Consider the following 26636-nt stretch of genomic DNA (forward strand, 5'->3'; position numbering starts at 1 on the left):
TGATTATAAAAAAAGATATCACAAAATCTCAACACCTTAACGCCGCATTCAAACGCAATATAACTTTACATTTGGACACAAGTTAAATTATTCTTGAGTCACACGGGTGGCGAAATGTTTGATGGAGAAGTGAGATAATGTGCTACACGGGTCTCCAGTGAATACATAATGTTATCTGTGTATTTTCAATTCGCAATGATCCAGAAATTATAATAAGGTATTGTCGGTATCATTGCACTCCGCCTCTGTGAACCTCTCGACAGAGAGGAGCATATCGTACGCTGATAACCAACACTCAGTTTCATTTCTGGTTGTCAGAGGAGGAGGTCTCGTACAGAAAATAGGAATCAGTGTCAATGGAATTCATCAAATATTAATATTCTGTGTATGCTTTCATTTGTGAACAAGGGAGTTCCATCTTTATTTACAGTGTTTGTTTTAAATGTGATGATTTCAGGAAGTTCACATAGTTTTTATTAAATGGATTCATATTTACTATGAACGATAGAATTTCTTTAAATCATCGTTGAAACTTCAAGATATATGTGAATAAATATTTTTTTTATTTATTCGTCATTAAATTCCAATGATTTCAGAACTTTGCAGGATCAAATAATTAAAAAAGTGCAACAGTTGTCATGCGGCGGTGAGTTGCTTTAAAGTATCGTACTTGGTTAAGTAACAAGGCCATTAAGTTGATGGGAATAAATTCCCTATAGATAATTCATTACAGCAAACAGAATTAACTGTATAATTAATTTTTCGCAGTGTTAACCGCATTCGCCTTTTCGGGTCTCCAAGACATGTATCGGGAACTGAATGAGAATGTTAGCATCAGTTTGGAGGCATAGATTATTATCCACCGCGGATTAAGACAAATTACCAAATCTTTGATGCTTACTTGAATGTTCGCTAAAAATATGCTATGGAGACAAATGGAATATGTTAATACCCTAGGTACTGTATCAAGCTCAAGTATTTTGCCAAGATGTGATTGACGCCGGCAATTAGTGAACTGACATTGAGCCGCAAAGAATGCAATCGACGCATAGAGAAAACTCAATGGACACCTACAAATTTTCCCGGACTTTTTTGGAGCTGTGGAGGTGCGTGCCTGGCCCTGGAGGGTGGGCAGTAAGGGCCTGGGTCTCTGTCCTGGCTATTTCTGTGCTGTTTTGCCAAGTGTCAGGTAGGTGTTGCTCTTTTTGGCACCGCTTTTATGTTGCTGCCATCTAGAATGAAGTTGTTTTCCACTGATGAGTAGTGTAGCAAGAGATAGTATCGGAAAAAGAGTTCTCCTACTAAGGGACGGATCTTGGTTCTCACAAAAATTTATTCTTCTGGGAAATATAAACATATATATGTATACATATAATTTGTTTTGGAAATATGATGAAAAACTTGTGACGATATTATTGAGAGAATTTTCAAATTTTCAATTGCAATTTAAAATTACTTTTAACATGTTCTTACCTTGTAAACAAACATCATGGCTGCTATATTCATACTTTTAATCACTGTAGTTTACTGTTGTATTATTGCGCGGTAAATTTGAACTTATAAAAAAGCAACACAATTTTATATCAAAAGTTATTTAATTATCTTAAAATTAAATTATAAGGAAGCCTCCCCAGTATCATCAGTGAGTTTACGCTTTTTTATAATCCGCTTAATGATTTAATTAAATAGATATTATTGAGAGAATTTGAAAATTTCAATTGCAATTTAATTACATATGGCTTTCTTCTCTCTATTCATACTTTTAAGCTGTGATTTACTGGACTGAGTACATCTCACTCCAGCCTCCCCAGTCATCAGTGAGCTACTATAGTTAATGATTTAATTAGGATCGGAGATAATTACATATAAGTCTGCTCGTTCTCCAAGTGGATAAGATATCTAGTTTTTATTTCACCAAAGTCAGGGGTATAATTCACTTAAGTATACAATAATACTGTAATGAAGACAATTAGAGTCGCTTACTTTAAATTTCTATCGCTGTGTAAAATAAAACAAGGCTGTAATAGTATTGGTAAAGTAATGATATGTCTACTGACTTTTGATTGAAATATCAAATATTCATACCCTAGCTGTAGATGTTTAAACAAATTGTTGTAAGATGCGGTCTTCTTTGTATTTATAACCACAATGTACATGTAATAACTAAAAACGGCTATTTCTCTCATTTGTAAATGAAATTTGAATCATAAACATTTAAATTAGGCCATCAAATGGCTAGTTCTCTCGATTTTTTCGTCTTAATTCTGATCGGGATCGATAGTAAATGAAATTTGATGAGAAATCTGCAAAATTGAAAAAATAAAAAATATAAAATAAAAGCCGCCCGCCCGCCTCGATTTTTAAAAAAATTCATAAACATTTATTTATTATGGCCTTACCGATGTCCGTGATCTCAAAAGTGTAGAAAAGAAAAAGAAATCTGTTTTTGTATGTCTTCAATTGATACTAGGATCCTAAGATACAAATGTTAATATTGATGTGGCCGCTATTTAAAGTTAATTACTTAATCTCATGTGTAATAAAAGGTCCATTTATATAAAAGGAAGCTTTGATCAAAGAGAAAGGGGAAGACTTTTTATGAGGGAAAATACAGACGAAAAAAATTAGACTGCGCCGTAGATAATACGATATGAAATGATCGACCATACTAAAACACGAACTGAGCACAATACCCTAGTGAATTTAAACGAGCTTTTACTATTTTCCGTCTCTATGTAAATTTACAATAAACAGTCGGTTCGCTAACCTTGGGTAAGTTAACGGTCTCTGTCTCTTTGGATCTGGAGTCAACTGATCCTGTTAAATAAGGGACAAATCTATATTTTTGTTGGAGTTTTCTATACAAATTGAAAGTTATAGTCTCCGTGGAACCTTCCTCCCCCACAGGCTGTGTATAAGCTAGAATAAAACTGCTGAGCTTCATCAAAATTGTCCGATATCTAAGGGTCCAATTTAAGTTTATGAATATTAATATTTGAACTCTCCAACAAACTGTATTAATGATATGTCCTCTTGGAAATAAAGCAGTCTTATTTCATACAAAAAAAAAGTAAGCAGTCTCTTTTTTTTGTAAATATTGCTTGGTTTTGAAAACTGTAAATTGTGCTACACATGAATAAAGTCAATGATCATAGTTTATTTGGCTACTGTTCACAAATTCCTGATGATAATTTTTATTAATTGGGAATTCTGAAATTCTTAGGTAAAGAAGGTATTACCAATCTCTTTAATTAAAATAAATATAAATTTACAAATTCTGAAGCATATATATGTAAAATAAAATCCTTTAATAAATTCTGGATCAGGTTTCATATCAATTAGGCAGCCAAAAAATTAACGATTAATCTCTTTGGAGTTTAAATAATGCGGAAATAACCCACGTTAGGTTGTTCAGTGCGGTTCGAAGATTTTTTCTTAATTGTAAAGTATTTATATTCCAGATAAGCAGAGAATTTTTGTATTTGAAAAAAATCTCGGACTTTTTTTTAAAGTTCTGATATCTACACTGTACAAGTAGGTCCCACCTCTGCATAAGCATTTGAAGCCCTTCAAATGAAAATTTACAAATCCTTCTATCTGCCCTATGTTTTACATTTAATGCATAAGGAAACCCGGTGCTTTAAGACAGACTCGAGTCAATATTGCCCTGAATGGTCATGAAGTACATTTCTCATTAATTGACGACCAACTTCTGATAAAATTGTCTGATAATCTAGTAGCTCGTATATAATAACACCTACGCACTGTACACTGTACCCTAAAAAGCTGCATAGAAATACGTAAATATAACACTTTTAATTTGGAGCATTGTATTCTTTATTATCAATCATAAGACATGAAATAATCATGGAAAAACAATTTCGCAGTACTCGCGAAAATGCTCCAAAATGTTATCGGTCGTTTGCAAGCTTGTTTCACTGTTTGCCGGATGTCCCATCTTTAAGGATTATCTCATTTTCATTATTTTTCATTACAAAAAATTTTAAGCGTTTCTTTTCATTTATTCAAAGTGTTTTGCATCCTTCTTTTTAATTTCGAACCATCTTCATTAATTCTTATTGATTGCCTGGTCTGATAATGAATTAATGATTCATTTTAGAGGATATTTCCAACTTCGTGCTATTTTCCTCTTTTTACTTCATTTTCGTACACTAATTTCTTCTCATGGATAATTTATGTCCTAGATGTGAAAAGAAAAATTATATTATTGTACTTTGATAGATGTTAATTTAGATACTGTAAATGCAGTGTTGATATTTATCTGACCAGTCAAATGGTTAAAAATCAACTCTGGTGATGAGTTTAATAAGAACTAATATCAGGACAAAATTTTCTTAATTTCAAAGCTGTTTCACGCCTGCAGCATTAGGGTTGGAGAAATTCTCGCATGGCTACCATAATATTTGATTGATCGTTTAGCAGAGCTGATGAAGGCCTGCGATCAAAGAGGCTATAGCTGTCCACGAGGGGAGATCTGTTCGTCTTTTAATAATGTGCGTGGCAAAAGATGACATCCAATACCTAAACTGCATGACTTATTGACCGTTCATCAGAGGAGATATTTTATAAGGCGGTTTTGTTGGATGTGGGAAAATAATAAAAGTAAAATGAAATTTCCTAATGAAATTGGTTTTAGTCATCTTGGCAAAGTACCTTAAGACACGCAACCCCCCAAAAGACCAAACATTGAAAAAAGGATATTGTCATCAAATTGATTTTTTGCGCCATTGTAAAAACTCTGCTGTGTTTGATTATTAGTCAATGTTCATGTTTATTATGATTTCAACCCAAATTAATCCGTTTAAAGAAATTTAATTTGTAATCAATAAAATTAAAACGTGGTTATTATTTTTACATTTCTTAAAAAAAGATTTCAATCAAACAATATTCAGATCTCTCTTTTTCTCTCATTTGAAATGATAATGCAAATTTAAAAAAAAAAGAACACATGCAAGAGGATGCTCTAGGTATGGACATTTTTTTACACGAGGTAAGTTATAAAAACGATTGACAAAAGTGAAACAATAATATCATCAGTCTTGCTTAAAATTATCACTTCATGAGTTCTATAGTCGATACAATGACCTTGTCAGCAAATACAATCCCGATCATTAATTCAAATGCTGATTTCATACTAATTTTTAGGCCATAATTTACACATTGAATTTTTGACGGATTTTTCGTTATTTCCCGATCATGACAATGAGCACACGGCGGGTGTGAACCGTTGTCACGGGATGCTCACTCTCCTCCCTAACACCTGATCCGATCTTTGATATATTAGAGGTCCGTGTTTTCTCTACTCTTGATTTGTATTGTTTGAATGGACTTTTAAGTTTAAATACTGTTCGTCATCTCTATACATATTACATACAAAAACAAGAGAATGGTTTTTCCTTCTGACAATGCTAAATGGATTTCTCCATGAATTAGAAAATAACTTGGATTGCACTATCAAACGGTGAAAACTTAAACTATACTTTCTCAAAAACAAATACTACAACAGCAACTAAGGAACACAGCTAGATGCTGCTGGACGTCGTGTGTCAATTTTGCAATACTTATAGATTCATCCAAAAAACGAAATCTTTTTAGTTTTTAATTGCCAAGCATGTTTTAATGGTTGAAATATTCCTGAACACACAATCAGAGGTTTGCTGAAATGCTTGGCTGCCATGACCGGAACTGTATATCTTGATTAAAAAATAAAAATCGGGAAGTATTACAACAGAAAAACGATAATTAAACGTTTGGATTTCATAAACGGACGATTTAAAAATGACGAATTCATGCATGAACAAGATACACTGGTGTATAGCGTGAACTTTTATTCTTAAACTCCCATTTTGATTAAAAGAGGCATAAAAGAAAATAAATAAAAAAACAAACTAGATATATTGAACCAGAATTTAAAGCAATTCAATTAATTCCTGTATGGAACATAGTCTTCCAGAATAAGACAAATCTTTAGTCCATCAAGGAATTCGTTGTGATCCACAAGGTATCGGTTTACATTTCTGTTTAATAAACATCTGAAAAATTCAGTTATGAAATGGCTTAGGAAACTCTGTTAATTAGCTATTGCCTCATATTTTCACAAAACTTCTTATCTTTTGTGAAAAACTCCCGAGGAAGCACTTGTTACTTAGTGTCAAATAAAGCTATTCCGTAGGAGGACAAAAGGTATTTGTCAGTGCACCGTATTTACTCTGTTTTTTTTTATGACTAGTGAACAGACCAAATTTTGTGGTCGATGGATTTCAAAAATTTTCAGGAATTATAGGTCATTATATGAATTTTATATAAAACGTTCTTTGGAATACTGGTTCCAGTGCCAAGTTATGGGCAATTTCCTGATTTTAAAATGCTCGAATGTTTCGAAAACGGCCAAGATATTATTGAGACTTGTTAGAGCTATGTGTGGTGCATTTCTACAGGAAGCGAATTAAAAATATGCATTTTTTCAACTTTTTTGTTTTTCAATATTTTTCTTTGATATAATTAATGGTAATTAAGACCCTACTGGAAAGGCTTAATATATAATTTATTTTAGTTTCCACACATGTACACATTGACATTTACCATAAAGATCAATAACATGTAAAACATTGGATTGTATCGAATTACAAAAAATGAGGTTTCCTCAAAACTGTCAAAATTGAATAATTTCCTTGACCATTGGAGATTTTTTTCAAAAACATATAATATGAAAAATTTTAGGATACAAAATTCTTGGAAAATTTTTACCAAATTCACTGCTTTAATGTTACTTTGATTATAGTAATGTTCGAAATTCCGGTGTTGAACATATATCGATCAAACATAAATTGCTTTTGCGAAAAAATATATCGTGACCCGACTTATTTAGTAGACAATTGACAACAGAAGTGCAGTAATAGATTATTTTTCTTCTTCCTGGGAAAATTTTGTCCACGAGTGATCTTGTTAACTACACATCCGACTAAGGTAAAATGTTTTTAGGGTTAGTAGGCATAATACATGTCATTTTGCGCGCACGTGCTTTCGTGCAACACGTGAAATGACCAATATATTGATTGTAACTTTTCTATTTTTTAAAATGTTTTGAAACTCGATAATATAAGGATATATTATAGTATAAAAAAGCTGTTAAACGTGTGCTTCCCTCTGATTTGCTGAAACTAAAGTCTCACTATCTTTTTTGTTTCTTGTCATAATCTTTTGAAATTTTGAACATAGTCCTATATTATGAAGATCTACAGCATGATATATAAAAATTTTCATGAAAGCATGCGCATCTGCGTGTGCTGTAATCTGATTGGCTGAAATTTTAAATGGCTATATCTCCTTTGTTTTTTGACGAAATGTTTTGAAATTTAAAACATAGTCATGCATAAGAATATACTAAAATATGATACAGAAAAAAATTAATGAAATCACGCGCATGCAGGTGTGCTGCAATCTGATTTAGATTTTCTATATCTCCTTTGTTTTTTCGAAATATGGAATTTTAAAATATAGTCAATCATTTTGACATCCTTTCAATACGATGAAGATAAAAAAATTATGAAATCACCAAAGTCTGATTGGCTGAAAATTCAAATGGCTATAACTCCCTTGTTTTTCAACCAAACAGGATGGGATTACATAGATAAATATAAATACAAGAAGGTGAAGTCATTATGCACGTGCTTGCACGTGCGTGCAAGTCCGTGCACGTGAAATAAGTAAAATTTAAAAATACACTTGAATGTGTGCATTTTTAATGCTTCTGGATTAAATGCTTTGATATTAAGTATATTAAAATTTTAGATAGTGTAGACAAGATAATATGGTCGTTACGCACATGAACACGCGTGCAATGCCTATGTTTAAATTTTTTTTTTCGGGAAGACCTTGATTAAGTCTAAATTCCATAAAGTATTTTTTATTTAAAAGACGAGGGATAAAACAACGGTCCCTGTTACAATTAGCACTAGTTTTTTTATGTCGAACAGTTGGTCGATGGATAAAAATCCGTATAAAAACCAATTGGTCTATGAATGAACCTCTTAGCCGTTATTGAGCGTGCTATGTGTGGGGCATTTCTACATTAGGAACTTTTTTGTGTACCCTAGTTCAATGTACACATGACATTTCAAGAAAGAAAACACTTTATCGAATTACAAAAAATGAACTGTCAAAATTGAATAATTGCGCATTTTTGAAAAACATATAATATGAAATTTTAATCTCATAAGCTTTAATTTGAAAGTAATGTTAATGTGATAATCGATAATAAATTGCTTTTAAAGTCACATCCTGATATTCAAAAGGCCCAGATTGGTAGCCCCCTGAGATAATACATGTCTGCGTACGGATTCTTAATTTGATTGTTTTCGTTAAAATTTTCGATTAGCTGTTTTAAACTTTGAAAATTTGAAAAATTTTCTTGGATAAATGATATCCCCCCTTGCTTTTAGATTTTCCATTCATGATCTATAATACCCAATTCGACACTTTTACCCAAATTCAGTAGATCTGCATTACTAATTCATGGCCAAATCCGAATTTCAGCTTTATGTTTGCATGAAACATATATAGATGACGAACAGTATTCAAGATAAAAATTCCATAAAACAATACAAATTAGGAGCATGGCAAACACGGACCTCCAAAACATAACCGGTCACATAATGGACTAACATTTCAGTGTAAATAATGGACTAACAATTACTATAAAAACGTCATTTAGCATTTGACTTATTTTTTTATGTGATGTCATTGTGAACATTTGTCCAATCAATTTGTACACACCTATTGGTAATGACACTTCAATGCCAAAATGGGTTAAAATTTGTATATGACAGGTTTTTGATAAGACAGGTCTGACTGTTATTTGGCATATATTGCCAATTAAAGAATGAAAGTTCTTCAATTTGAAGGGTAATTATCAAATCATAATCTATTTAGCTTAGTTAAGAATGCTTCTTCGCAAAACACTTCGTGACAACGAAGGCCTGAGTTTAATAGACGAATTTCATCACATTTTCATTCTAGCCATTTGGATTTCTACTTCGTGATATGATTGAAATTACATAAGATAATAAAATTTAAACTTTACCATTAATTCTTCATCCAAAATACTCTGGTAAAATTTTCTACGGACCAGTTTTTTAAATTTTGGAATAGATTTTACCCAATTCGTTTATGTCATTTGCTTAGGACTACTTTTTTGCACATAATATATATAACTGCAATTTATTTGTGGCTTAACGAAAACAAAACCTTTTTTTAATTAAAGTAATGCTTTAAATATATTATTGCCTTTATTTTTAACTAAATAGGCCAGTTTATTTTTGTGTATACACACGGGACACTAGCTGTTATCAAGAATTTGACAAGTATACCACCACCAACTTCATAATTTACGGCATCTCGATATTCTGTACAATATCTACATTAGGCCTAGGAAAATGATAAAACAAGGATGAAACATATGGAGATAACGAACAGTATTCAAGGTCAAAAGTCCATAAAACAATGCGAAATAGGAGCAAGCAAACATGCACCTCCAAATCATCGTAGCTGGGATCAGGTACCATGGAGGAGTGAGCATCCCAAGCTGACCGGTCACACCCGCCGTGTGATGATTGTCATGATCGGGAGATAACGGAAAAATCTGTCGTCAATTCAGTGAATAAATAATGGTCTAACAAATAGTATATGAAAAACGTCAGTCAGCATTTGACTCAATGATAAATTTTATTTGCTGACAAGGTCATTTTATCTTTATCTTTTTCTACACTTTATATACAATGAAATATGGAGATCAAAATGTTTTAGTTTAAATGTTCACTGAAATAACTGCAAACACGACATTTTATTATATATAATATTGCGGAAACACACAAAAGAATTCGGAGGTAATTCAGTGTGTAAAATAATGATCTTATAAGAGATATAAAAACCGACAGTAAGTTTTCAACTAAATTATAAATAATACTTTCTGACCTGGTCATTGTACTGCGCAATTGCGAAATGATGACTAACGAAACTGTTAATATCCTTGTTTCCTAAATTTGTTAAACATTAATTTACTTAGTCTTAGATATTGTTCATACCTGTAGAGCATGCTTTTGCGTATCGAATTAACTGGGAGATAAAATTTACGGCGACAACGATTAGTATTCAAACTAAAAAGTTCATTAAGCAATATAAAATAAGAGCGAACACGGAGATATATACCCCAAATGCAGGTGATAAGGGCATATTGCTTCATTAGTAAGTTGAGTTGACAAATTTGAATTCATCCCGTTGATTATAAAGTTTTGTTTTTAGATTTACTTAATAAATGTATTTTTCTTAATGTCTCTTTCTAGAAAATATCCAAAAATAAAATAGATTTGTCAGATCTGAGGTTTCTTTTGTTTCAAGTTCATCGGATATATCTAGTCTACATATGAAAGGAAGTGACCATTGTTTATCAATTGACTCTATACGTCTTTGTTAAACTTAAAATTGATATAAACTGAAAGGTCAGATCAACTGACTTTGATACTTTTGGGAATACAAAGATAGGTCTGGTAGTAACGGGGAGCAATTGCACCAAACGGAATTCCAGCAGATTAATGGAGGGTCTTATCTCCAAAAACTGCATACATATTGTCAATCAGAAACCCAGCATTTTTTCATATCAACATAGAGTAATTGTGTTTATAATCAGAATATTTTAAACAAAATATTTTTGCAATGTAAAAGATGAGGAAAGCGAACAGTGTTCGATCTCAAAATATTTACAAACAGTCCACTTTTATAAAATGTTGAAAAAATGTTTTGATGATATTGACCACAACTTTTTAATTGATTTTTAAAAACAATCTGAGTTTGAATTATCGTGGAAAATAGTTTAAAATCTCCTGACAAAAACAACAGCTAGTATTATGATATTGTGTAATCTAAACATGTTTTTATATTAGCAATGAAAATTGATTTTAAAAAGAATTCAAATACAAGTAACAATAGTCAAAAATAAAGTTCTTTCTAAACATCTATGATGAGTATATTGGATGACTGCGATTTGTCTGATTTGTTTGAATGAAAATTTAGGAGGTTTGTGACAGATTTTTTTTAATATAATGTCTTGCAGGTTTCCGTCGCCGGATATCAGACCGAAGTCACGTGCCTCTAACCCCAGTCATTCTGAATACTACCACCTCCAACTACACCTACATCGCTGGGGAGACGGCGATTCTCTACTGTGCCGTGGAAAACTTAGGGACCAAAACTGTAAGTGACAACTACGATACAGCAATAAGATATAACGTCTGAATGAAATATGGAGATAACGTACAATATTGATGCTAAAACCTCATTAATACATTACAAATTGGAAGGAGAGCAAACACATATACCTCGAAAAAACATCAGAGTTGGGATCAGGTGTCATGGAGGGGTGAACATACCCCGTCGATTGAACACAATCATCGTGTGCTCTTTGTCATCATTGGGAGAAATGAAAAAATCAGTCGACAATGTAGAGTGTAAATAAAAGTCTAACAATTAGTATGAAAATTGTCAATAAGTATCTAAAACTCTAAATCTTTAAAGAAATTTAATAGATAATAATGAGCAGTATACGAGCTCAAAGGTCCATAATTAATTACAAAATAGGAGCGGAGCAAACACGGACCTCCAAAACAACAGATGTTGGATATGGTGCCATGGAGAAAGTGAAAGAAAATTCATTCAAAATACAAATTGTACTATAATTGTAAAGTTATAGTACGCGTAAACAAGCTGCAAAATATTCAAGAGGTCCGTGTTTGCTCTGCTCCTATTTTGTTTTTTTAATGGACTTTTGAGCTTGAATACAGTTCGTTATCTCCATATATTTCATATGCAAGACGTTAATTGCAAATGTGTTTGTGCAACATGAATGTGCAGCTGCCATCAAAAGGAAAGCAGAAATTTTCGATCAATTCTATTGAAAATAAGCTATAATAATCGAAACTTGTCAATTGTTTAATTTTCATAGTCATGAAATAAACATCAATTTATAGCTCAGTATTTATATATACAAATACAATAAAGAAATAAAATGAAATGTCATATCGTAATGAATTTTAAGTGTGCAATGAAGTTAGGTGGTCTTTACTTTGATATTTTATGCACCTTCAGACAACCCGATTGTTAAAGAGCAAATAACATTTTCCAGCATAATGTCTTTAAAAGTGGCAATAAATGACAAAATGACCATTATAATATTTATTGGTCAAAAATATGAAGGAGAGGTAATGCAGTTGAATATTGAAACAAACTCTGTTTATTCCCTTTCATATTGGTAATAGTTTTTTGAGTTCGATCACTGTTCATTAATTTTCATCCATTCATATAAATTCAGCTCTGACAACATTTTCTAAAAAAAAGAATAGAGTATGCCAATAAAAGATAAAATAGTTTAATAAAGAGACTGAAGTAGGCTATCTTGAAATAAATTCAAACTCTATCGGTAACTTAATATCAAAGGGCTACCTACAGCAGCATTGAGCTCGGTATATGCAGATGTGCCTAAAAACTAATCTTTACAACTGCTGCATTCTACCAGTACAAACATTTGGGAAAAATACACTTCATTACTTGTAAAATACAATCACAATCGTGTTCATTAATGTATATGAAGAAGAAGAAGATACCCGAGTTTCGTGGCTTCTAAAAAGCTATAATTAAAATATTACACAAGCATGAAATAGAATCGATGTTTGTTCTGTAACACTTTGTCAGAATGGATTAATTGTATTAAATCTATGTTACAATCGCGTATTAAAAGATTGAGGGGCAATATGAAAACCATCTATCCTTCTCATTCAATAATCCAGAACTGAAAAAAGAATTAGATAGATTACAAAATCAGTACGTACTAGTTCCTGCTTACAGGGCAGGTAACAATATTGTCTTCGTTTGTAAGGCTCATTATATAAATTGTATTTTAGGAGAAGTTGGATTTAATTCGATTAAGTGGTAATCCAACTTATACTCATAGTTCCCTTTCTAAGGAAGAAATTCTCCAAGACCATTTTTCAGTTTAAAATATTTCTAATATCCTTAACAACCAAAATGAATTTGAATTACCATATCTGTACTAAATTCCAAAAATTACAAACAAAGACGCATAGCAGGTTTCAAAAAAAGTTCTAACAAGCCTCTATCTTTACTCCTCACTAGGATATTAACAGTAGTAAAGGAGAAACTTCAAGAGTACTGTGCAACATTTTATTCGAGAAGTGGTGTAAAACCGGACGTAGATGCTTAAAAATTCCAAGGATTATTTGGAAAATTTGAAATCACAAAATTTTACCAAAATCAATATTTTAAAAACTTACGACTTTTCAACTTTATACTTAACCATTCCCCACGATAAATAAAATATCACATCTGGTTTACACCCCTTCTATATATACAATATATTGTTGCACAGTCCTCCTGAATATAATTACTCTGATATGATAATGAAAATATTAATTGTAATGTACGTATGTTATAAGCTATGTCAAATATGGCGTATATTGCATTTAAATAACACAGTATAATTTCTCAGACAGAACTATGACTTGGCGAATTTAAATCGGAGCAAGTGTGAAACTCGTTTGCAAGTGGGAATTAGCGAACCCTGTTCTTTAGTAATTTAAAGAAGCCCTAACTTAAGAAATGCTTCTAAAGATGAGGTATGGCTCAGAATTATTCATGCGTGAGAACTGTTGATTAACAGGGAGATAAAGGTAGTGATAGAATAATTCATTCTAGTAAACTCTAGATTATTTTATATGATTTCTTTGGGGTTTTGTATTCAGAATTGATAAGCACCGCTATTTTTGTTGACTCAAATACAGTCTTTCATTGGGTAATATTTCGACTGGCATATTGACATATCAGTAATCAGGTCATTGTTTTTACACCCATTTTGTCTATGTACAACTATTTATATCTGATCCAATAAAGAGTGCTTACGACGGGTGTTGATCAATAGAGATGCTCACTTTTCCTAGGCACCTGATCCAACGATTCTTTGTTTTCACGATTTGTACTCTTTAGGCATTATTAGAATTGACCTCTTTATATTTTCTTTATTTTCTTTTATTTCAGTTAATTTTCCAATGAGCGTGTTCAATTTCACTTTGTTAGATGTGGTGTCACCTCAAACTGATTTTGTAATGTAATTCTTGTACATGACTTTGACTCTGACAGGTGACGTGGAGGAGAGCGTTACCCTCTGTCATACTGACTGTGGGACTGTTCACTTACTTCGGAGATTCCCGATTCCAGACCCATAATGTGATACACAAAGACCAGTGGAATTTACACATACGGAATGTTAGTCTGGAAGATGAAGGCAGGTACGAATGTCAGGTCAGCACAAAGGCACGTGACATTAGGAGGAGTTTTTATCTCACGGTCAAAGGTAAGTATCATATTATAAATATAACATAGTAGATTTATGGACACACATTTGTACTTTTAAAAAAAATATAATGACATTTCTTACTTTCTAATTTCAGAACAGACATCCAGTGAGTATGATGTATTTATACTTTTGATGTTTTTGCTTTTTTTAATTTTACTTTTTTGAATATTCCATTGAATTTAAACTTTTATTTTTTTTAAATAATGCTTTGAAAGATTTTAAATTAGCGAAGTTATTTTCAGAAACTACTTTTATGTCTTAAATATATAAATGAATTCGTATGATAATTCACCAAGAAAATATAACTCGCACATTTTCAGGATAACAAAGGCATTTGATCATTCAAGCTATGAACTAATCTCCCAAACGTACAAGATTCTTGTTCTGGGGATTACATCTCTATCTGTTGTAACTTTGTTGCTCATCAACTTTGTAAATACCATGTTAATTTAAATCAAGCTTCAAAGAACAGAGTAATAAAACTTTTGATTAAGCATGCATATCAAAATTCTTTGAATAATCATTCAAAGGTACCGTAGCTTCTAGATAGATTTGAAAAGACGATCTTCGAAGATTTGACTTAGTCACCTTATAAATTTTAATTATCAGCAATTAAATTTGCTTCAATTCATTTCCCGGGAAATGCATTTTAAAGTACTAGAGTTTAAAAATTGATATCAATACCAACATTAATTTTACACCAAATATACTTGTACACCAAATATTAATATCAATAGCAACATTAAGTTTACACCGAATATACTTGTACACCACAGAAAAGCAATAAATGCATTTACTGATAAAACAATATACTGCATAATAGTTTTCCCGTAAGGATAAAATACATGTAATATGATGTAAATGCATATTAATAATCAAATGAAGATTAGCATATTCAATCCATCATTAGGTTGAGTGCATTCTTAGGTTTTTCGTTCAAATTGTTAAACCATTATTTACACTCTGACTTACCTACGGATTTTTCCGTTTGCCTGATAATGACAAAGAGCACATGGCGTTTGTGACGCTCTATTATTGTAGTAATAATATCGCCCCGATATTTACAGTCCTATAAAGCAGAATTTATTCAAAAACTGAATCTACGGAAAAAGAAGAAAACACTCGCTGTAGCCTTTAACCTGTCATTTTGTTATATTGATGATGTATCATCAATTGACATTTATTGTTCATTTGACAACTTGATATATCCCAGTGACCTTGAAATTAAATATAACGCAAAATCTAACATATGTTCCATATTTTAATATCTTATTTAAAAAGACAATGGTTACAGCTTATAACAAATGATTATGATAAACGTGATGACTTTAACTGTTCTATTGTCAACTTTCTCATATACTTATGCTGTAATATATCCTAATAACTTTTCAATCGTCAACTTCTCTTATTAATGTAGCAGTATATCTTATCACCTGCATATGGAGGTCAATGGGTGATTCGACACGCAAGAACATGCTACTGACACACTATTTGACGAAACAAAACTCAACATTCTCGTTTCAAGTAACCATTTCGCAAGTTTTATGGTCGATACAATTACCTTGTCAGCAAATACAACCAATCATTACGTCATTTGCTGAGTGACATTTTCATACTAATTGGTAGGTCATTATTTACACACTAAATTGTTGAAGGATTTTCCCTTTTTTCTGTGCATGACAAGGAGCACACGGTGGTTGTGACGCGGTCGGCAGGAGAAGCTTACACCTCCATGGCACCTGATCCTACCTCTTATTTTTTTTGAGGTCCGTTTTTGCTCTGCTCCCGATTTGCATTGTTTAAAAAGAATTTGACCTTGAATACTTTGTTATCTATTTATTTCATTTCATTGGTCTTTTGAGATTAATTACTGTTTGCTATATTTTGTATTTTGAAATAAGAAATTCTCTTTTATTTATGTCTTAGTAAAACTTTAATTTCTTAAGCTTTGAATGTCTTATCAATTATTAAGTTGACCTGTATCTTTGCAGCTATTCACATTTCGGGTAAAACTTACGTAGAGAAAAACCAGAGATTGGTCCTTTTGTGTAACGCCTCTAGCGATTCTTACCCCCCGGATGATCTGGACTGGTTTATGAACGGCCACAAGATTGTGTCCAATGAACGGGAAGGCATAACGATAACAAAAAGTGTCACATACAGAAATAAAACCATTCGGAGTGAACTTGCAATTGCGCATGCGCATATGCATCATGCTGGAACTTACATTTGTCGAACATCCGATAAATTGGTTACAAATATTAAAGTGAACGTACTTAATGGTGAGTAGACTATATATTTTGTTGATTTACCTTAAATAATTATTTTAAAAAATGACCTTTACAGTAATTTGTAGAGATGAGGTAAGCAAATATAACGTTTCGACATGTGTGAGGGTCAAGTCCTTATTAGGAATTGATATTAACATATTGCTTATAATACTCTGGAAAAGCTTTACCTGATGTAACACTTCTTTAAACTCGGATTTAAGTCGATAGTTATTTTGCACTGATTAAGAGTAATATTTTAGCATACAAATGTATACAGTATAAAATGCACATGAACATTTATTTTTTCTGTCTTCAACTTCACTTCTTATGCAGCAATATACCTTCATCACCTCCATACGAAGTATATATATATATTAGTTGATTCGATACGCAAGAGCATGCTCTACTTATGAACAATTACTAAAACAATGTGAATTATTGACAAACAAGTTAATGAAACTTATGGAGATAACAGACAGTATTCAAGATCAAAAGTCCATAAAATAATACAAAATGGGAGCAGAGCAGAGACCTCCAAAACATCAGAGGTGTGGTTAGGTGCCATGGAGGAGTGTGCTCCTTGTCATGATCGGGAAATAACGGAAAAATTCATCGTCAATTAAGTGTATAGATAATGGACTAACAAATAGTATGAAAAACGTCAGTCAGCATTTGACTCAGTGATGAATTGTATTTGCTGACGTCATTGTATCGACCATAGAACTTACGAAATGATGACTTTAAACGAGCCTGCCGAAATTCGTGTTTCATCAACTTGTTTATCAATAATTTACCTCGTTGCAGAAATTGTTCATACGTAAATCATGATCTAGCGTATCTAATCAACTGAGATATGCAAACTCCATACGCAGGTGATGAAGGTATATTGCTGCATAAGTAAGGGAAGTTGACGATTGAAAAGTTAAGTCATGATGTTTATCATAGAGCTTGGTTGTTAGATTACCTTTAATGTCTTTTTTCAAGTAGAATAAGATGTGTCAGACTGTGTGGTACCTTTTATCTCAAGCTCACCAGTATATATCCTATCGACATAAATAAGGAAATTGCCATTGTTAGTTGACAGTACGTCGTCGATATATTTAAATGTCGAGTTGAAGGCCACAGCAAGTGCTTTCTTCTTTTCACGCATAAGATTTTGCACAAATTCTGCTTCATATGAATACAAAAATAAGTCTTCTAATAACGGAGCCCAATTGGGACCCACGGGAATTCCAATAGATTATTGGAAGACCTGGTCTTCAAAAACCACATAGATATTGTCAATAAGAAACTCAAGCATCTTTTTGATGTCGACTTCAGAGTACTTGTGCGTACAATCAGAATGCTTTTTAAAATAATTTTGCAAATGACCAATGACAAGGCAAGTAAATTTTCGAGTTCCATTTTTATTAAAAAGGCAGTTGTCAATGATATCGAAAAGCCTGGACTCTAATTTATCGTGGGGAATAGTTGTGTATAAAGTTGAAAAGTCGTAAGTTTTGAAGCTGTTGGTTTTGGTAAAATCTTGTGATTTCAAATTGTCCAGAAGTTCCTTGGAATTTTTAGGTTTTTACATCTGATTTACACCACTTCTTGAATATATTGTTACACAGTACTCTTAAAGTTTCTCCTTCACTACTGTTAATATCCTAGTGAGGAGTAACGAAAAGAGGCTTAGTTAACAAGAATCAAGAAACATGAATATCAGCAGACTGTTTAAAGTCATCATTTCGTAAGTTCTATGTTCGATACAATGACCTTGTCATTAAAAATACAATGTATCACTGAGTCAAATGCTGACTGACGCTTTTCATACTAATTGTATAATCCATTATTTATACATTGAACTGACGATAATTTTTTTTGTTATTTCCCGATCATGACAATAATCACAAGGCGGGTGTGACCGATCGGCAGGGGATGCTCATTCTTCCATGGCACCTGAACCGACCTCTGATTTTTCGGAGGTCCGTGTTTGCTTTGCTCCTATTTTGTATTGTTTTATGGACTTTTGATCTTGAATACTGTTCGTTATCTCCATATGTTTTGTTTTAATTAAAACGTTTCATCACTCGTACTCTTTCATATTTCGAATCACTAATGGAGTAAAAGACTAATCAATGATTCATTTATTTACTTGTAAATAAAAAGACAACATGGACTTGTAATTTATACGATACCTTTCTCTAAGATTTTAATTTTGTTATATTATGCTGTTATGCTATGCTGTTAAACTGTGCAGTTATGAAGAATTTAGATTTTTAAACTAAGTGATACCCCCTTAAAGTTCTATACCATGTGTCAACTCCAAATCAACAAAGTGTTGGCAAAATCATTACTGTAAACATTTAATAGACATTAGAATAGTAATCTACCTGTAATTATGTGGTATACTTGTAGGTTTGCTTTCGGTATGGCCTAGTTATTTGAACTATTCTGCGACAATGAATTATTATTTGATAAAAAAAAAACGTTTATTTATATTTGTGGTGTAGCTTTAATAACTTTTTTACTATCCATTTAATAGTTTCATAAATGTTTATCTATTTTAATCATTTGGTATATCTGCAATAATAATATTTTGGTTTATTGTTATCTTACATACTCTATACATGTATTAAGATGATTTTTATAGCTCCTGTATTCTTTTTTCAGCAGGAAAAGACAATGTAAAAAGAGGTACGTAACACACAAAAACAGAAATTACCCTTTATTCAGGTTTAATAAATACACCAAGGCAAACATTAAAGGCACGGCTTAAAGAGTTTTAAGAGAATGTCATATTCTTCAGTTAATGAATATTGTTGAAATGTTCCAGCTTTAATAGAAGCATCGTGTTCAAAAACCTATACATGTTCCACGGCTATTAGGCTCGAATAAAAATAAACTGGCACATTTGTGTACTTAATTAACTTCCTTCAACAGCACTGATGACTTGTGAGTCCCATTCAGAGGGGAAATTAGGCTTTCCAGAAGCTTGCATTTGGTACATAATGCTTGTTCTATGTGTCACAGAATGTTAAGTATCGACAAGTTCATTAACTAAATGGGTAGTAATCTTGTGATGTGTAATTGACATCAACTGCCATCCGATTCGAAATAGCGTTCCTAGGATAACCACAATGTAAATTAAGTTCTTTTAAAAACCAAGGGTAAAATTGACATTCCTATACAATGTACATGTATAAAATTCCGTTTCTTATCAGGTATTGTTCATGATTATAACACTCTAAAAATCTATGATGCCGATTGATAGGTATTCGACTGTTGGATTGTTGACTGTACAAGTGCAGATAGAATAACAAGATTTTGCATGTTATGGTAATATTTGTCCTGATTATTATCTTTATTGTCACAGTATATTTTGGGGTTATTTCAGCAAAGTACAACACACTTTCTAGTGTTGATGTTATGTATCTTGCTTAGTTGTTTCCCTCTTGAAGTCTTGCTCTAGTCTTAATTAGATAGTTCTGTCATAACAGATTTCGCCTACATTGTGTTTTGGCTTTCCTCACGTAATTGGCCATGAGATTTTTTGTTACGATATGGCATCTTTAACCGTGAAATCATTTTTATGTGTAGTTTCTATATTTTATTTTTCCAGAAATACAAAGTATGCAAAGAAGAAATGTGCTTTACAGAATTATTTATAACTGTTCATATTGTTGATTCAAAAATAATATAGGAATTAAATTTTTTTCTATTTATATTCAGAAAAAAAATTAATTTTAATTAAAGCGTCTTTCATGTTGTGATTTTAGGCACCATCATATCTGATAAGAGTCAATTTGTTAAAGACGAGGAGGGACACACAGATGGAAATATCTCCAGTCGCTTACTCGGATCTTGGACTTTATTATTTGGAATGATTCTCTGTGTTGGGTCATGAAATCCTTACCAAATGAACACTTAAATCGAAACTTTTATATAAAGACAGAGAAGACAGTACCTTTGAGTTTCGAGGATGTCGGACGGGGAAAAGCTGTAGCTGGAGGAGACTGCAACAATCAAAGTCAAGCCTATTCCCCGTCAGTGTCGGTCTCTGAAATGACCGAGTTTTACACTCGCTTCTGAACTTCCTGGTACATCCTCTGATCAAGACAAGTCGCACCGTGCAATAACCTCGTTGTACATGACTTCTGATAAACCGTCAGATTTTTATTCCTGTGAGGATAAATATACTTGTTTTTATAAAACGTGTTCTGTTGCATATTTTGTAACATGGCTACTTCTTTAGTTATTCATATTCATATTTGTTAATCAAATGAATCATTTTTCAGTTGTTGATAATTAATAGATACAATAGAAAAAAATTAAGAATCCTTTTTTCATCCAACATGTTTCATTTGATACCTACCACAAATGCAGACTGTTTTAGTTTGATCAGTGTTACTTGCCTTTTGTATGGACGATAAGCAGACTCAATCAATTTTATACTCACCAATACATCACACATACAATGTGTAACTCATGCCGGTGAAGCAAGCACTGATGTTTCACCTACTAAAAATCAAAATATTTTTAAAAAAATGAGAAGAAGTTAAAGATTAAAAGTCCACAGCTTCATAGATATATGTTAATAATAGAATAATAGTGCAATACATCACCCAGGTTCTACTTGCTGTTTTGAAGTATGTGTGGAATATGCTAATTTTTGGAGGTATATTGTCTCTGTGAAAGAGACACACTTATACTGACGTTATAACTTTGATTAGCTTTGCTTTGCTATAAGCCTTTTTAGATGTGATTGCTTAAGGTCTGTTCAGTCTGCAGTTCAAGAAGAATTTAATTGATAAACAAGATTTTGTCGTTACGGGTATAACATAACCTATTTATGAACGGCGATTCCGTTTATGAATGACACACCTGTTCATCCATTATATCGTTTTGGAACTGTTGTTTATTTTATTTTATTTTTTGTATTGTTGGTTATTTCAAATTCAATGCTTGAATAAAATAATTTTGTACAGCTTCTGTTGTCATTTAATTCCAATGATGAATCATTTAAAATAACCGCCAGAGAATTATTGATTGGGTAAGTATAAAACAGACAAAGAAAAGACTAGGAATATTCCTTTTTTCTGTGAAGAGTCTTGAAAAAATATGAAAGCTTAATAGAAAATATACTTCCGTGGCACAGCTTAATGGTTTATAAGATTTTAATCTTTTACCAGATCACTATAGTCATAAAATTTTTATGAGAGGCATCAAACCGGTGCTTTTTTCTCCTTCAGAAAAATATAAATTTCTCGGACTCTGGCAATGTTCACCATCTGATATATCGCCGCCAAAATACAAAAGCGGTTCATTTCCCCCTAAAATTCAATAATACATTTCATGTAAGAATAGAAAGAAAAACATTTCGAAATATATTTAAAATGATAAAGTCGGATGAAATTTTTTAAAGTTTACATTAAAAATAAACAAATTTTTAAGTCAATTCTATATCAAATTAAAATCATTATATCATGTTCTTTTCTCTTTATTTATATTCGTGTTCTAAATTTGAAAAATACAAGTAAATGGTAGGTTATAGTAAAATAACCTCTATTGACATCTATTGTTACATTAAAATACACATTTGGAAACAGAGGAAAGAATGATTTTTAATAATGTGAGGGTTTGTGGAAGACATTGCAAAACTAAGATTTTGTGAAGTTTTCTTCTATGATAAAAGTGTAGTACGTATATTTATGTTTCTAAACAGGCACGATGACCCTGATTTATGACATGTGTTTCGAGAAAAATTTGTTTATGAGTTTAGAAACAGAGGAACTTTTTCAGATTAAAGTGACGAGATAGGCATTGAAGCTCTTGGTCAAACCAATCACAGGTACATGTGGATGGTTTATTGAAATAAGAAGATCAAAGTAAGAAAAACTTACACAAACTACTAGTATACGGGTTATCGGACAAGAAAATAATTTTGTTTCTAGTATTTTGATGTGCTTTAATTATTATTTTTGTCATCTGGTTACTTGTTGCAGTATTTTTTTTCTTTCAAGATTGGAAGACAAATAAACAGGTCATGTTTTCCTAGGTATATATCTATTTATATCATAGAAATATGTACACATATAAATGATGGTCTGTCCATTATATAAGCCACAGAAAGCGTCTGCTTTCCCAAAATCATAACCCAGTTATTCCATTTTGGAATTACGAGAAAATGAAAAAAACATCTGTTCACCAGTCACAGCCGCTGCATGGTTTTTGTCATGATCATGGAGAAAAAAAGTCCACAGATAATTGAGTTTGTGAATAATGATATAAACTTTTATTATGAAAATCCTCAGTCAGCATTCAACGCTATTATAATTTGCAATATCTTATGACTTGCTTATGGGGCTTATATCTGCCAGTTGATTCGATAGGCAAAAACATGCTCTGAATAGGATCGTGTTTTTAAAACACAGCAAATTATAAACCAACATGTTGCTACATATGACACACTTCAGGAAAGAGACATCTAGTGGGAAAGTTTGAGCTGCAGTCGTCCTGTAATTAGTAACTTATATCATACGTTTAATGTCTATGACAGAAAACGAGAAAAATTTGTTTATGAGTTTCCACTTTTTGTATCTAGGCATTGAAGATACCCTTATGGTATAAAAAAATAACTTTTGAATTGCCGGAAGTAAAAGTTTTACAATTAGGGTATAATAAAATATTTGTGCCAAATTTAACACTCTTGATTTACAATTTACAGCATCTTTTAAAGGCTTGTAACAATATCTGTAAGGGAGCACCTTCTTAATGTATTTAGTACCCAATGTCTGTATTGCAAAGTAACATACTTTTTACCGGTGACATTCAGTTTGCAGTTCAAAACAATTTCTTTATCAGAAATTATACAACAATACTAATTCCTTTTTCATTAGTCAAAAAGACTTCAACGGCAATCAAAGTCACTGTAATATTTGACGTGAGGCCAACTAGATTTTCAATCTAAAAGACATTGATGGCTGAAATTTTGTCTGATTATGTGCCACGTTGTGATACAAGCAATTCAAGAGAAAAAAACTTGGAGCTCTTCAAAGGAATAAGAAGATGGAAACCGAAGAAAATCGGTATACAATCTAATGCTCAGATTCAACCTTGAAAAGCTTCTCTTTCTCTCCATTCAAATTGTCTGGAATAAGTCTTGCGAGCGATGCAATTATAGAAATGTAACTTTCCGAACAGAGAATGACATTGATGTAAAAGAAAACTGCGTGGTGGTACTACCAATATAAGAAGCAATAGAATTGCTGCCATCTTTGGAAATTTTCTATTATTTACTGCTGAACACGACATGTTTTCTGACACAATAATCCGAAAATGCTTAATATTCTATTTATTGCAACTTCTCACAAATCAGCTGAATTCAAGAAGTCACAAATGAAATGATTTTTTTCAGGTCTGTATGAAACAGATTAGGAATCTTCATCGGAAAGGGAGTGCACAGATGTTATTCATTCAAAGCCGAAGAGCATGCTCTGAATACAAATTGTGAAACCGAGGCAGGCTGCTGGCAAATATGTTGATGTTGCAAGAATTTCTAAAACTTTGTTGAAAGTCAGTATTATTGAGCTTGTTAGCAGTTATAGCAAAAGTATAAAAATGTGTACATTTAATGATGAAAATATCGTAATATGCTTGATTAGAATAATCAAACCATCGACTACGGCATTCTTTATAAAGCCAGAACTGTTCTGCTATACTGATCTAGTTCAAATTTTTGAAACATCAGCATATTTTAAAAACAGTGAAAGTCATTGAATCTCCAAGAGAACTCGAATGGTTGAAAGTTATACATGTTGATGAAGAAATTGTTACTCAATAGATAATTGATTTTAATACTCTGGGTGGAAAACGTCATCTAATTCATGAAAACTAGAATATGATATTTTGGTACTGTCATCAAGGTAGATTTTGTGTGTTTTCTGAATATTTGATATCAACAATGATAATACCAAAGAAACCACGTAAATGTCAGGTCTGATTGAAGAACCTGATCCAATCTATTTGTCGAGGTGCAAAAATAATTTAAAACAGATTGCACAGATATTTTTATACTATTTGTGTTCGAACATTTAATTTGGTAAAAGTTTACTACACAATGATCAATAATTTAAAAAAAAATTAATGGAATGATGCCGTCCTAATATATTCTTCGATAATGTTTCACAAAAATAATCAAATAAATATTATATTTGTATTTCTCATCGACATATCATTGTTTTTCACGGCAGTACGTTAATAATATACAATATTCATGCTTGAATTGTAACCCTTTTTACACGGGAATTTGAAAAACTAATATCGACGGAAAACAATTATGAAGCAATCATTTCTAAGTAGAATTAGTGGTCACTGCTAATCCCTTCTCCGACAGAGTCATTTATCAATGTCATCTACTCAGGTGAGTCATAAGACTCATCAAGTATTACTCACCTGAGTCTATAGGAGACATCAACTGCGTGCCCGTCCATTACGAACATTGACAAATAAATATGAGAATAGCATGGCACACTCTACTGAAAACCAAATATGTAAATCAGAGCCATAATCTACTGTTTATGTGAAATATAATGTTAGCATTTCAATAGCTATTGTAACGTGCAACGCGGCCGAGCTTGGTGTGTGGTGATATGGCTTGTATCACCAGGCGTTACACTCAGGTTCGTTAACCTGTTAACTCAGGATTTTGTTGACCGAATAAAATTACAATATATACAAATACAATGGGTTTCTTCTTGATTGGACAACCACTAGCTGTGGTCAACGGGTGTCTCCCGTACACAAATTTCTTCTTGTCCTGCCACTCCACAAGTACTGTATCCTGGCACTTCCCCCACCTTTATTGGTATGCCATCTCTCTAAATATATGACCAAGTGGCTGCCTTGTTCAGGTCTTACGCTTTGGTTCACTGTTAAATACTTAGCCGTCTATTCCCCGCAACCGTCTGCCTAATTCAGATCTTATAACGGCATATAGGAGACGAAACGAACTAACGTTTATCAACTCCGTCACCAGAGAGGTCTCAAAATAACTATAATACACCTTGTATTATCTCAGTGCAGTCCCAGTACAATGGCAGATTCATACTACTTGTATGATCGTTAAATTAATATTTTTAGTGTTTAAGACTTTAAACAAAAACGTAAGTCTAACGTTTATACAAAACTAAACAACCATATCCGTTTCACTATGTATTATTTATGCGATTTCGTGTGAAGAATGATGTGAACACGTAAACTTGTTCAGCGCAGTTCGTTGATTTCCTTTCGTGTCGAAGAGGATTCATTTGGATGTTTTTGCAACAACAACAAAAAACCCAACTATGTACACTTTTACTGCTACATGTATGATATGAAAGGAAAATCATAAACTTAAGCCGAATAAAGCAAAAATGCATAGCAACGACATTCGACAGAGGGGATGCGGAAAACCATCCAGGTCATAGATCGACTTATTTTGCATTGCAATAAAATAAATTAAAAGACATACAAGGCCCTTGTATCTAGAATTCAAAAATAATTTCACTAAAACAACAAACTTTCACATAAAAGGTAAACAAGAAATTGACGAAATTTTTATTTCCAAATGATCTGGGTCTACAAGTTTAGAATGGACATATTCTAATTAATCCCATGTTTACCCCTTTATCCCGTGCATTTGACCTATTGGATATTTTTGATATTCCTTACAATTAAGTGCAGTTGTGGTTTTTGCATTAACGTGATGAAGTAAACTAAAGTGGAGTCCTACCGGGTATATAAAAGCAGTGTAAAACATTGGTTGTGAAGTATTAAACATGGGATAAAAAGAATCTCCCTTGATTTGTTGTTGTATTTGACTTTTATTCAACTCGTTGTGTGTTTTTACCCCCTCGCCAAGTCTTGGGGATATAAAACACACAACTCGTTAGATAAAAAATCAT

General features: G+C 32.3%; 2 protein-coding genes across 3 annotated transcripts in view; both read left to right on the forward strand.

Annotated features, from left to right (window-relative positions):
- The window catches only part of LOC134228632 (putative oxidoreductase YteT), a 164502-nt gene that overhangs the window by 14352 nt on the left and 123514 nt on the right, over positions 1–26636 (forward strand). The gene's annotated exons all lie outside the window — the stretch shown is intronic.
- Positions 241–21682, forward strand: LOC134228629 (cell adhesion molecule 2-like). Of its 2 annotated transcripts, none has more exons than XM_062710301.1 (7): positions 241–1189; positions 11129–11268; positions 14224–14437; positions 14535–14546; positions 16432–16722; positions 19369–19389; positions 20472–21682. In XM_062710301.1, exons 1-7 carry the CDS (start codon positions 1036–1038, stop codon positions 20597–20599), a joined length of 960 nt encoding a protein of 319 aa, XP_062566285.1. In that variant the 5' UTR covers positions 241–1035; the 3' UTR covers positions 20600–21682. The 2 variants fall into 2 exon arrangements, with proteins under 2 accessions (XP_062566285.1, XP_062566284.1); XM_062710300.1 differs by having other exon boundaries at positions 244–1189; positions 19366–19389.

This window comes from Saccostrea cucullata, unplaced genomic scaffold (genome assembly GCF_032062105.1).
Source record: "Saccostrea cucullata isolate Sc308-1 unplaced genomic scaffold, CSIRO_AGI_Scuc_v1 ctg547, whole genome shotgun sequence".
NCBI classification, from domain to species: Eukaryota; Metazoa; Mollusca; class Bivalvia; order Ostreida; family Ostreidae; genus Saccostrea; species Saccostrea cuccullata.

Bases quoted from the DNA above. Each gene is read 5' to 3' on its own strand.
- LOC134228629 (XM_062710300.1), top strand. From the start codon at position 1,036: ATGCAATCGACGCATAGAGAAAACTCAATGGACACCTACAAATTTTCC. The intron at 1,190-11,128 runs GTAGGTGTTGCT...AATGTCTTGCAG, and splicing joins GCTGTTTTGCCAAGTGTCAG to GTTTCCGTCGCCGGATATCA. The intron at 16,723-19,365 runs GTGAGTAGACTA...TTCTTTTTTCAG, and splicing joins TAAAGTGAACGTACTTAATG to CAGGAAAAGACAATGTAAAA.